Below are 13,897 nucleotides of genomic sequence, written 5' to 3'. Positions count from 1 at the left end.
TTCCATCATACTAGCTTCTTATTTTTACTTATTATAAATCATTTTGTATTATTTCATTCAGTATTTTATCTTCAAAACTTCTAAAATTATTTGTCGTTTATTTACTTGATCGAAAATGAGCCAGAATCAAATTTGCTGTAGTAAAAATTCACTAAAAATCAGGAGAGAAATGGCTTGGTAGCATACAATGTTAGACTATGTTACAATTATGTGCTTTGTTATTACAATCATTTCTAAAGTTATAAATTTATGAAATTTTAGGAATCCATTTCAATATATCAGAAAAGGAATTTATAACAAAAATATCATCAGACACGATATAGCCTAATATAAAATATAAATGAATACATGAAGTAACAATTTTTAACATTTAACCCTTTCACAAACTTATGTACAATAAGATTAAAATAATACAATTATGCATACAAGTTTTCCTGTGGATCTGTTCATGTGCATTGCAAGGGTTGCTAGGTAATAACTGCACAAGGATATGTTTATTCCGGCAAAGATAATCATTAGGGATAAATAAGCAACAATAGGCACAAACATGTAGCCCTTATTGGCTCCCTACATTTTGCTAGATAAAGCATGATTTCCTTGCAATGCCCTTTCATCCTTCCCTTCTTCCATATATATTCTTTTTTTCTTTTTTTAGAGAGATGGGGTCTTGCTATGGTGCCCAAGCTGGCCTCAAACTCCTGGGCTCAAGTGATCCTTCCACCTCAGCCTCTCTAGTAGCTCTGGCTGTAGGCACGAAACACCGTGCTCAGCTTTATTATTCTTTTGTAACACTCTTGTAAAGTTAACATATCTTTGGAAGAAGTAACACACACATACAAAACGTAAAAAACCTTGACCTGGTTGGCACTGCTGAGATTAAAAGACCCACCAAAGAGAACAGATTTTCCTCTTCTCAACAACGAAGCAACTTTGTTGCAAGTGTTACTAATATTATGTGTGAAGTTTGTGGATGTTTCTAAATTATGGACTTCTTTAAAAGAGTCTGTACTTCCAGAGGATGTGCTACTTGAGGCATCAACTCATGGTTAGAGTGTCTTCTTCATAGTCCTTATATCTATCTTGAGATCCTTTATTAAAATAGCTTGAAGGTGACCATGAGTAGTCCACACATCCTCCCTCTCCCCCCTAAAAAATCATCTTATATACAATCATAAAAGTATGCCTCCGACAACTAAAACATACAGCACATGTTGGGATATTAATGCTTTGGAGAGATGGTCTGGGTTACAAGCGCCCAGATCCTCTCATTAGGAGGAACTATAGATCATGGCTCAATAGAAGAGATTGTGTTACTTGAAAGGAAACATCAAGGGAAAAGAGTAGAAAAACCTATCGTTAACACCATTGGCAATTCAAACGAATCGAACAATAAAGGACATGATAGCAGAACATTTGATCCTCTCACCATGCTCTTTAGGATCGGCCTTCAGCTTTCATCTTACCTAAAAGTCACAGAACATTGACATTTTAGGTCGCTCCCAAGTCCTGCAGTTCTGTTGTTCCCAGCAGGGGTCAACGTTGCATTCTAAACTGCACCATTGCCAGCATAACCCCGGCCGGCCTGTGTTCCTTCTCTATTTTCAGGACATAGATATTTTTAGAGTCATATACAAATATTTTTCATCGAAGAAAAACAGAGAAGACTGGAAGGATTATTCTTTTTGCCACTATCTTCAGCAGAGATATTTCATTGTCCGTGACATTGCTGGAGGTCGCTATCAAAGTCCCAAAGTACGAAATGCATCTCGTAAGTCATCCACCTCATACAGGGGCTGTAGAGAAAGAGAGAATTGAGTGAATAGCTTCAAAATTGAGTTGGGGGTGGGGGGACTTATAAATGGAGTGCAAGGCTCTGTAACATTTTGGAAGAAAGCAAATTGGGAGGTGTTAGGTGTGTTCCGGGTGGGAGCCCAAAAGGTATGTACAGGACATAATACTTAGACGCTGACCATAAAGCCTGTGAAGCAGGAGCTGCAGGAGTCTGGAGTCCGAGATAGTAAATCTAACTGTGACCACAGACAGCTGCAGACCTGACATTCCTTTTGCCCTGAGGACGAAGCTACCCCCTCCCCTATCTCCGCAGGTTGCCCACTCCCCCGGAAAATCCCTCTAGAAAACCCAAGGCTTTCCTCTCCCTCATGGTGGAAGCTTTTTTCAGCCTCCACCCATCTGCTCAAAAACCCCCAGCATTTTGCTACACCTGAGGCTGGGTGTGGCAGAGCAGGCCTGTAATCTCAGCACTTTGAGAGGCAGAGGTGGTAGGATCACTTGAGGCTAGGACACTGAGACCAGCCTGGGCAACATCTCGAGACCTTGTCTCTAGCAGAAAAAAAAAATAAATTTTTTTTTAAACTAGCTAGTATGGTGGTGCATGAGTTTATAGTCCCAGATTCTTGTAGGCTGAGGTGGGAGGATCGCTTGAGCGCAGCAGTTAAGGCTGCAGTGAGCTATAATCACAGCACTGCACTCCAACCTGGGAGACAGAGCAGGACCCTGTCATAAATAAATAAATAATATATCAGGCCCAGCACCCTGGCTCACGCCTGTAATCCTAGCACTCTGGGAGGCTGAGGTGGGTGGATCGCTCAACGTCAGGAGTTCGAAACCAGCCTGAGCCTGAGCAAGAGAGAGACCCTGTCTCTACCATAAACAGAAGGAAATTAGCCAAACAACTAAAAAAAGAAAAAAATTAGCCGGGCATGGTGGCACATGCCTGTAGTCCCAGCTACTTGGGAGGCTGAGGCAGGAGGATCGCTTGAGCCCAGGAGTGTGAGGTTGCTGTGAGCTAGGCTGACGCCACGGCACTCACTCTAGCCTGGGCAACAAAGTGAGACTCTGTCTCAAAATAATAATAATAATAATAATAATAATAGTAGTAGTAGTAGATCGGAAATATCTGAAGCTCCAGGAAAAGACTACAGAGGGAGACGAACAGGAGAAGCAAGGAAGCCCCTTACCAAAAGGATGCGGCGAAGCTGTCTGGAGAGACGAACTGAATTTTCATGCAGCCCTTCCCAGGCCTTGAAATTTTTTTCATGATTTTCTACAAAAGTATTCCAGCAGTAAAAGTAATCTTTAAAAGATAAAAAGGGCGGGGGGGGGGTAGAAGATGGTTCAGGTCTCAAGTCGAGGGAAAAGAAAGAAAACCCTGGCCCCGCTTTCTCTCTCATCCCCAGGGCCGGGTCTCCGAGCCGTGCGCCCCTTTCCTAATTGCTAATCAGCGCTCGGCCGCGGAGGCCCGGGAACCGCCGTCCGGCCCCAGTCCCGCCACTCCCTCCCGCGCCCGCACCCTTGAAGGTCATGATGGCGATCTGGACGCCCGCGCGGTGCAGCCGCCGCAGCCCCTCGGGCTCGGCCTTGCGGTCCTCGTCGCAGAAGTAGAGGCGCGCGGTGAAGATCCTCAGGCTGAGGTTGGGGTTCCCTCGCAGGAAGTCGGCCACGTGCCGGGCGCAGTCGTAGCAGGGGCTCCAGGAGGTGAACCAGGTGACGCGGTAGCACCGGCCCGGGTCCAGGTCCCAGTCGGAGATGTAGCGGAGGAACAGCAACTCCACGTGGCAGCCCGACTGGGGAGAGAGCGGACGGCTGAGCACGGACACGGAGCTCTGCTGCTGTTCTGGAAGCTCCGCAGTCCTTCCCTTTTGGGGTGCTTGCAGTTATTGTCCTTGTGTGACAGAGAAGTGGAGTGACTTGCTCAAAAGAGCCCACCCGTGAGTGGGGAGCCCAAACCCTTTGTAGCACTCGTCCCGCGGGGTGAAGAAAGGCTGCGGGGTTTTTTGTGGGGCGAAGAGGATGAAGTGGGTTGAGCTGGGAGGAAGTAGCATCGCGCTACCCCAGTAGAGATTTGTGTCTGTGAAGTTACTCTTTTGCACCTTTTGAGGGGAAGGAAACTAGCTTGAAGGTGCCTGTTGTGGAAATACACCTGGACCACTAGGTGGAGGTGGGAGAGTTTGTGAGGCCCAGCTGGGAGGATCAGAAGAGGGAAAATAGATTATGATGAGGCAGAGAGGCGATGCTGTAAGAGAATAGGCACTACGATGGGCTAAGAGCAGTTAAATAATGTGTTTGCTCATGATGTGATCTCTGTGATTGTAATAATAATTGCAACCGTGAGATATTGCAAATCCACTTAGTGTTGCAGAAAAGTCATTAGTCCCAGGATATGAAGACCTAGGCTCCATATTCCGGCTCCACTACTCCTGTGACTTAGACAAGTTACCCAGCTCTTGGTTCTTCTATTTCCTCATCTGCAAAATGTTCTGTTGCTGTGAGCATTAAATGAGAGGTAAGTGAAAGTGCTTGGTAAAATCAAAGGCTTCTATAAATAGGATGTGTCATGCTACCAAATACGGAAGAGACTGGAATGAAACATAATAGTGACGAGGTAAATTACTCAACACAAATGTAGACAAAGAAAATTGCTTAGTAAAATAGCCACCAAGCAGATATCCAGACAGTGACATTCCACCCCGCAGATTCTTCCCTGGGAATCCACCAAGACTAGATGTCCCAGCATGTCAGGAGATATCCATAGCAGGAGCTTATGTAAGCCCATCTGGATTTTGGTGAGGAAGCTTCTTGGAAATGTAGTTCTCTCAGGCAGCTGAAAGATTGATTTAATTAATCAATCAGCCCTGATTTCTCTGAGTTTCTGGGGATCACCATGTTGAATGCATTCACTGGCCTGTTATCTATGTTAGTAGGAGGGAATAGAAATCATTTGGAAAACAGAATTGAGTCTCTGTTAATTTTCCCTAAATTCTTCTTCCTTAATTTGCAAAAATTCTAAGGACACAATTTGTTTTTCACAATTAAAATTTTGCTTGAATGAACTGATAAGATTCCCCCAAATCAAAATATTCTTACCTTAATTAACCTCAAAGGCAATTCAGATGCTGGAGAAAGGGGAGGAAAGGTTGGGGACAGTTGTTCTTGGCACTGAAGGAAGGCCGAGCATTAGGGTGCCCAGCATGACTGGGGAGGACATTAAATGGCATTCTTTGGGCCATGTCTAATATGGGTGCATGGACATGGAAAAAGTAAGAAAAAAAAAAGGATTTGAGGAATATAGACGAGACAAAAATGCAAAAGAGGCTGAACGCAGCACCATCGGCAGGTGGCTGTAAAAGCACGATGCTTTAGCTTTCAGCTTGGGAACCAAACTCCTTGATACCTTGTTGCGCAGGTGACCGAAGTCCAGTGAAAAGGAAGTGGCACTGTCCCGCCTCTTCACCACATAGCACAGGTAGGTCTCATGCCGACCCTTAGCCCAGCGGACGTTTTTGAAGTGGTAAAGAAACTTCCTCTTGTTCATCAGGAGGCTGTGGGCGAGAGGAGGGAGAGGAGATGCAGGCGTACAGCTCATTATCTGGCCAGTCTGGGTTTTCCTTCAGCTTTTTTAAAATTTGTAATTACTTGGGCTAAACCAGAGAAGATGCTCTGGCTTCCTTTGCCGGATGCCTGAGTCTCACTGAGCTTGGAATCCATCATGAACTCCATTCCTACTTATATTTAAGACCGACTGAAAGATACTCAGTAAGAACGCCAAGCCCTTACCGGCTCATAGGATAGTATTCTATGGCTGTCTTCTAAATGCTGATGACTTAGAATTACAATCAAACTTGTTCCTTAGTCCCATAATTATATTTACAGGTTTCTCTTCCAGTCTCTGCCTAAATGTCCAATATGTTCCTCGAACTGAACATGGTCAAAACAGTATTCCTCGGCTTCCCCTGTTCTGAACCGCCTCTCCTCCTGACTGCCCCACCTCAGGTAAGCAGCCTAGGGGCTTGGAATCATCATCCTTGATTCTTCCTTCTTCCTCGGTTCTCATATTTAATCCATCATCTAAATGCATTGATTCAGACCCCTGAATATTTCTTGAATGTGTACCTGCTGTACCCCTTCTGCTCTCTGCTTCAGTCCAGGCCCTCATCTTCTTCCACCTTTTCTGTGTCATCTTCTTCCACCTTTTCTGTGGTGCTGGCCTCTCAACTGCTCTCTCTGCTTGCAGGCCCACCCAGACAACGTCCTCCACGCTGTCACCACGGTGATCTCATGGAAACCCAGGTGTGCCATGTCATTCCCATGCTAAAAACCTAATGGTTCTCTTCTGCCCACAGAATAAATTCCAAATTCTTTTTTTTTTTTTTTTTTTGACAGAGTCTCACTCTGTTGCACGGGCTAGAGTGAGTTCCGTGGCGTCAGTCTAGCTCACAGCAACCTCAAACTCCTGGGCTCAAGTGATCCTCCTGCCTCAGCCTCCCGAGTAGCTGGGACTACAGGCATGCGCCACCATGCCCGGCTAATTTTTTTTTTTTTTTTTTTTTGAGACAGAGTCTCGCTTGTTGCCCAGGCTAGAGTGAGTGCCATGGCATCAGCCTAGCTCACAGCAACCTCAAACTCCTGGGCTCAAGCAATCCTGCTGCCTCAGCCTCCCGAGTAGCTGGGACTACAGGCATGCGCCACCATGCCCGGCTAATTTTATATATATATTAGTTGGCCAATTAATTTCTTTCTATTTATAGTAGAGACGGGGTCTCGCTCTTGCTCAGGCTGGTTTCGAACTCCTGACCTCGAGCAATCCGCCCGCCTCAGCCTCCCAGAGTGCTAGGATTACAGGCGTGAGCCACCGCGCCCGGCTTCGGCTAATTTTTTTCTATATATATTTTTAGTTGGCCAATGAATTTCTTTCTATTTTTAGTAGAGAATCCCTCTTGCTCAGGCTGGTTTCGAACTCCTGAACTTGAGCGATCTCAAGAGGCCCGCCTTGGCCTCTCAGAGTGCTAGGATTACAGGCGTGAGTCACCACACCTGGCCCCAAATTCTTTTTTTGTTTGTTTGTCCCCCCCCCCAAATTCTTTAATGTAGTGTTTAGGTCAGTTTTCAGAGTTAGACCTAAATCTACATTTCTACCCTTGTTCTGGTACTAGCTCCCTTCCTTTCACCACCAGCAGCAACTTGTGCGGCAGCTCCGTGCGGCGGCTCCCGTGCGGCGGCTCCCCGTGCGGCAGGCCCCCGTGCGGCAGGCCCCTGTGTAGCAGCTCCCCGTGCGGCAGGCCCCTGTGTAGCAGCTCCCCGTGTGGCGGCTCCCCGTGCGGCAGGCCCCTGTGTAGCAGCTCCCAGTGCGGCGGCTCCCCGTGCGGCAGGCCCCTGTGTAGCAGCTCCCCGTGCGGCAGGCCCCTGTGTAGCAGCTCCCAGTGCGGCGGCTCCCCGTGCGGCAGGCCCCCGTGCGGCAGGCCCCTGTGTAGCAGCTCCCCGTGCGGCGGCTCCCCGTGCGGCAGGCCCCTGTGTAGCAGCTCCCCGTGCAGCAGGCCCCGTGCGGCAGGCCCCCGTGCGGCAGGCCCCTGTGCGGCAGCTCCCCGTGCAGCAGGCCCCTGTGTAGCAGCTCCCCGTGCAGCAGGCCCCTGTGTAGCAGCTCCCCGTGCGGCAGGCCCCTGTGTAGCAGCTCCCCGTGCGGCAGGCCCCGTGCGGCAGGCCCCGTGCAGCAGGCCCCCGTGCGGCAGGCCCCTGTGCAGCAGCTCCCCGTGCGGCAGGCCCCTGTGCAGCAGGCCCCTGTGTAGCAGCTCCCCGTGCGGCAGGCCCCTGTGCAGCAGGCCCCTGTGTAGCAGCTCCCCGTGCAGCAGCTCCCCGTGCAGCAGCTCCCCGTGCAGCAGCTCCCCATGCAGCCGGCCCCTGTGTAGCAGCTCCCCATGCAGCAGGCCCCTGTGTAGCAGCTCCCCATGCAGCAGCTCCCCATGCAGCAGGCCCCTGTGTAGCAGCTCCCCATGCAGCAGCTCCCCATGCAGCAGGCCCCTGTGTAGCAGCTCCCCATGCAGCAGCTCCCCATGCAGCAGCTCCCCATGCAGCAGGCCCCTGTGTAGCAGCTCCCCATGCAGCCGGCCCCTGTGCAGCAGCTCCCCATGCAGCAGCTCCCCATGCAGCAGGCCCCTGTGTAGCAGCTCCCCATGCGGCAGGCCCCTGTGTGGCGGCTCCCCGTGCGGCAGGCCCAGTGCGGCAGGCCCCGTGCGGCAGGCCCCGTGCGGCAGGCCCCCGTGCGGCAGGCCCCTGTGTAGCAGCTCCCCGTGCGGCAGGCCCCTGTGCAGCAGCTCCCCGTGCGGCAGGCCCCTGTGTAGCAGCTCCCCGTGCGGCAGGCCCCTGTGCAGCAGCTCCCCGTGCGGCAGGCCCCTGTGCAGCAGCTCCCCGTGCGGCAGGCCCCTGTGCAGCAGCTCCCCGTGCGGCAGGCCCCTGTGTAGCAGCTCCCCGTGCGGCAGGCCCCTGTGTAGCAGCTCCCCGTGCGGCAGGCCCCGTGCGGCAGGCCCCTGTGCAGCAGGCCCCTGTGTAGCAGCTCCCCGTGCAGCAGCTCCCCGTGCAGCAGCTCCCCGTGCAGCAGGCCCCACACATAACAGGTTCCCCATACAGCAGCCCTTCCTGTAGAGTAATAGCAGCTCTGCATGCAGCAGGCTCCTGGCACTAGTCTGCTTTCCTTCAGCTTTTTCTTTCCTGCTGCGTTGCTGCTGCACTTCCCTCTGATGCAATGATTGCTTCCCTACCTTTTTTCTACTGGGCAAAATCTACACATCCTTCAAAGCCTGATCACAATTTCAACTCTTCTAATAAGATGTTTTTCACTACCACTGTCTTAAATATTCTGTACAAAAATCTAACAATGACAACGACAAAAACCCTCCTCTGGGTTCCTGTTGCTTTCCAATTTATCACTCCCTGACATCTCTGTCTCTCCAATTAGACTTTCTGTGTTTTGAGACAGAGTGTCGTTTTATAAATATATATTTTTAAATATATAAGAGCAATACTTGATTATTGTCAAATTTGAACACTGTTGAAAAATAGAAAGCTTTAAATTTTAAAATATTGAAGAATTTTAAAATCTAGACTATCATCATATCTAATGATAATTAGACTTAATGTCTAATGACAATGAATGTTAAGATTCTCATGTTTCCCTTTAGTCTTTTTTTTTTTTTTCTGAGACAAAGTCTCACTCTGTTGCCCAGTCTAGAGTGCCATGGCGTCAGCTTAGCTCACAGCAACCTCAAACTCCTGGGCTCAAGCGATCCTCCTGCCTCAACCTCCCAAGTAGCTGGGACTACAGGCATGCACCATCATGCCCGGCTAATTTTTTCTATATATTTTTAGTTGAACAATTAATTTCTTTCTATTTTTAGTAGAGATGGGGTCTCACTCTTGCTCAGGCTGGTCTCAAACTTTTGACCTTGAGCGATCCACCTGCCTCGGCCTCCCAGAGTGCTAGGATTACAGGTGTGAGGCACCGTGACCACCTCCCCCCCTTACTCTTTTATAGGCACCTATTTACATGATTTGGATTATACTGATTACCTATATAATTTTGTACCATGCTGAATTTTCAACTCAGCAGTATAATCTAAATATTTTGCCATGTTGCTCCCACATAGGGACTGATTGCATTGCTCCTCTTCCTTGTTTTTTCTTGTTTTATTTTGGTTTTGCTATGATTAATTTTATGTATTAGTGCTCCTTCTCTTTGTTTTCTAGTTCCTAGTGGTGTCTTGCATATCGTAGGCACTCTGATAATCCAAGTTTCTTTAAAGAAATTAAGAGTCCCTGTTACAGCTGCAAACACAAGCTATACAGTGTGGTTGATACTAGAGTACGAGTGGTGTCTCTGGTTTTTGTCCCTAACCTTTTCCAGAAATATATTTATCCAGTTTATGGGGCTAGTGCTGCCACCTAATGTTACTGTGCAGAAGTGCAGAGAACTTGTAAAACAAAGGCCTAGTCAGAAATTTGAATACCGTTTGCTGGCAAGAGAATTGAAACTATTTTCACACTTTTTTTTTTTACATTGAGGTATAACTTACATACAGTAAACTTCACCCATTAAAACTGTGCAATTTTATGAGTATGGGCATATGCAAACACCCCAAACTGGTACCACAATCAGGATACAGAACATTTCTAGGGCATCACCCCACCCCACCAAAGTTTCTTCATCCTTCTTGGCAATCACATCTTCCCCTCTCACCAAGGCAGCCGCATTTGCTTTCTGTAATTGTAACTTACTTTTCATGTTCTAGAATTTCATATAAATCATACATTATCTCCTCCTTCGTGTCTGACTTCGTTCACTTAGCATAATGACTTTGAGATTCATTCATGCATCAGTAGCTTGTGCCTTTTTACTGCAGAGTGGTGTCCATTCATGGATATACCACATTTTGTTTATTCATTCGCCTGTTCACAGACATTTGGCTAGTTTCCACTTTGGGGCTATTGTGAATGAGGGTACTGTAAACATTCATGTACCAGTCTTCGTATAGACGTAAGTTGAGAATGGATATTTTAATAATGTGATACAGGTGATGGAACCTGACTTTGAAAGTTAACTGCCAAAATGGCAACCTAATTAAGTAGATAACAAAGTAATAGCTCTTTATAGCTGTTACAATTTTTTTTTTTGAGATAGGGTCTTGCTCTGTTGCCCAGGCTAGGGTACAGTGGTGTCATCGTAGCTCACTACAACCTCAAACTCCTGGGCTCAAGGGATCCTCCCACCTCAGCCTCCGAGTAGCTGGGATTACGAGTATGCACTGCCATGCCCAGCTAATTTTTCTATTTTTTGTAGAAATGGGGTCTTGCCCTTGCTCAGACTGGTCTTGAACTCCTAGCCTCAAGCAATCCTCCCACATCAGCCTCCCAAAGTGGATTATAGGTGTGAGCCACCACACCTGGCTAGTTGTTACTATTTAAATGTCTCCCCTCACACACATGAAACTTATTGGAAAGCACTTTAAGTCTCATGGCAGAGAACTAGACTTATCTGTATACACTTTATGCGTAACAGTCAATATAAAAATTAGTCAACTGCATTATTTTAAAATTAAAAATGCATAGTTGTCTGGAATGTAAAATGGATACTAACAAGGATCAAATAATAAGTAGTTTTATTATAAAATGACAATTTATTATGCTAATCACCATAGCATCACCACTATTACTATTACCATTATTACATAATTAGCATATAATAATAACCTTTAGCATATATAAGCTCAACATATAATTGGTGCTTAGTAAATACAGAAGTGAAAGAAAAAGAATTCTCTCTTTGGGGCCCAGTCAGATTTAAGCAGATTAAGCATCATCTTTTACTAATAAATCTCTTTTATATTTAACCTCCCCTCCTTTGCTGTATAGAAGAGAAAGGGAAAACTGTATCTTTTTTCGTGCACTGAGGGGTGGGGGGGAGTTGGGGGGTAGACCTGTTATCATGAGGAAGGAAAATGCTCTGGCAGTATAGATGAAACACAGGTAAAGGAATTAAGATGGACTTTTGTGTCCTACCCCACATGAAAATACAATAGGCCTATACTGTCTCTGTCACACATTATCAGCTAGAGTGAAATGAATTGCACGATCCTACCCTGGTGATTAACTTTCCTGATCAATCGCTTCCCTTCGTCTCTAGTTTGGAGCCTGTTTCCAGCACCCTGTTCTTCTCATCGTTGCTCTTCTGGGTAGGAAGGACTTTGCCCAGGCAGTTTTTCAGGCCTGCAGGTTGACAGCTGCTCGGGACAGCTGTGCTCCCTGAGGCAGAACCCTAGCTGCATCGCCAGCAATGCAAACCAGAGACGCACCGGTTAAAAATAATCCGGACCAAGTCATCTTCTCGCCACCCCTAATGAGTTCTGCAGATATTATCTTCCTGAATGATAATCAGACATTTCCCTTCTCTCCTGTTGAATTTCATCTTTTCTCCTTCTTTGTCTTTCTCTGAATTTCAACTATCGACTTTACCTTTGCTTTGTATTTCCTTATGTGCAAGTATCTGCAATGGACCCTTCACCAGAACCTACACCTCAGATCAGTTTTCGAATTTTCACTGTAAACCAAAGAGACATTTGACATTGTGTACCCTCAAGAAAATGTTCTGAAGAACATTTAATCTACCATTAAAATCTTTACCCTATAGTGTAAATTCTTTTCATTTTTTTTATTTCACAGCCCATTTCCTTTTAGAGAATGTCATGTCAATTCTTTATGGAAGAATTAAATTGAGATAAAGTATATGTATTAGGTATAATTCTTATACATTCATGGTGATCATGAACATAGTAGAATAAGTTCTAAGATAATAAATTACTATAACCTGCATATGAAGACATTGTGAAAATCTTACAGAATCCACATTTAAGAAGTAAGTAAAGTCATATCTGAACAAATGGAAAGATTAGTTAAGCAGTAAAAATGCTTTTTTTTGAGACATTCTCACTTTGTTGCCCAGGCTAGAGTGAGTTCCGTGGCGTCAGCCTAGCTCACAGCAACCTCAATATCTGGGGCTCAGCGATCCTCCTGCCTCAGCCTCCCGAGTAGCTGGGACGACAGGCATGTGCCACCATGCCCGGCTAATTTTTTGTATATATATTTTTAGTTGGTCAATTAATTTCTTTCTATTTTTAGTAGAGACGGGGTCTCGCTGAGGCTGGTTTCGAACTCCTGACCTTGAGTGATAAAAATGCTATTAACTGCCTAACAATTGGGCCTATAACATTAAATAACTTCTTTGAATGAATTTTTCTTCTTATAACAGACACAATCATAGTGACTTTCAAGTAATAAATTTGGACTGTTTGGCATCTTAAAAAGTTCAAGTTTCTTTTTTTCTTAATTTTAATTAAAAATAATTTTTTTCTTTAGAGACTGGGGTCTTACTCTTGTTCAGGCTGGTTTTGAACTTCTGAGTTTAAGCAATCTTCCTGCCTCAGCCTCCCAGAGGGCTTGGATTACTGGGGTAAGCCACTGTGCCCAGCCAAAAAGTGCAAATTTTCTTACAGTAAGGTCTCCCTAGGAAAGTTTGTCATCAAGTGGTTTTACTGTTGAGTATTTACAAAATGATTCTGAAAATTACCACTACCGTTTTTAGTTTAGTATTGCTATTACCCTTTCATGATTCAATCTCCAAAGATCTGCTATGTTAATATCATTACCATAAACAAGTACGAACTGCGGTGCAAATCTCAGGACGAGTCAGGGCATCGTGCATCATATTTCTTTTGCAACATGAAAGACAGAGAAACTGAGAGAAATATGGAACAGAGAGAATTAAGCTGAGAGTATGTAAGATTTGAATAGAAGAAAATGAGGCAGATCCAGAAAAGTAAATGTGCACATTGACCAAGCAGATCTCGTGAGTCAGACGGTGACAGACAAGACAGGGATAGCTACCCATCTCATTACTCAGATTTGCACTGAGAGAAAAGCCGATGCCACCACCCCTGAGGAGACCACCTCTTACCTGTCCATGGCGGTCTCCAGAGTGTCTTTCTTGGCTCCCTGAAAGTCTGAGACCAAGAAAATCTTGCTTCAATCAATGCTTCTTCACTGCCTCTGTCCGACAGTGCATTGGCCCCTCACATTCAAATATGGGCTCCTCCCCCGACAGCATCACCACCACCAGGTACCCCCACAGCCTGGCTCCTGATTTGGGTCCAGTGAAGATGGGCGGGGTTGTCACAGGCAGAGTCACATGGGTTAAAGGGTGGAGGCAGCTCTGCTTAGGGTTCAGGTCTCTTCTGGGCTGCTGCTTTAAATCCCCAGTCCATGCTCCACAGGTAGCAAAGATCAAGAGGCAGCAGGCTCTTAGACTCTAATCATGATAACACAGAATATCTTTAACTAAAAGCATATTAATAATGACAATAGTAATATTTATTTAAATAGCATTAAATATCATGTAAGTAGCATCTTGTGGTCTATGAGCTGAAAGCATCTATTCCCTCATTTAATGTCACAGTATCTCTGCACCTCAATAGAGACAGGCTCTCATAGCACCTGTTTTGTGGCTAAGTAAACTCAATTATGTAGGATTTAGGACCCAGAAATTTTGCCTCCCAAACCA

General features: G+C 46.0%; 1 protein-coding gene across 1 annotated transcript; it reads right to left on the bottom strand.

The window, feature by feature from the left end:
• Positions 1–654: 654 nt before the first annotated feature.
• AICDA (activation induced cytidine deaminase) lies at positions 655–13,417 on the bottom strand. The gene is made up of 5 exons (XM_012777620.2): positions 13,295–13,417; positions 5,192–5,339; positions 3,311–3,584; positions 2,979–3,094; positions 655–1,793 (listed from the first exon to the last, which is right to left on the bottom strand). Exons 1-5 carry the CDS (start codon positions 13,300–13,302, stop codon positions 1,740–1,742), a joined length of 600 nt encoding a protein of 199 aa, XP_012633074.2. The 5' UTR covers positions 13,303–13,417; the 3' UTR covers positions 655–1,739.
• Positions 13,418–13,897: the final 480 nt, after the last annotated feature.

This window comes from Microcebus murinus, chromosome 10 (assembly GCF_040939455.1).
Source record: "Microcebus murinus isolate Inina chromosome 10, M.murinus_Inina_mat1.0, whole genome shotgun sequence".
NCBI lineage: Eukaryota > Metazoa > Chordata > Mammalia > Primates > Cheirogaleidae > Microcebus > Microcebus murinus.
Note: the sequence above shows the minus strand (reverse complement) of the source record. Positions and strands in the feature narration are given on the sequence as shown.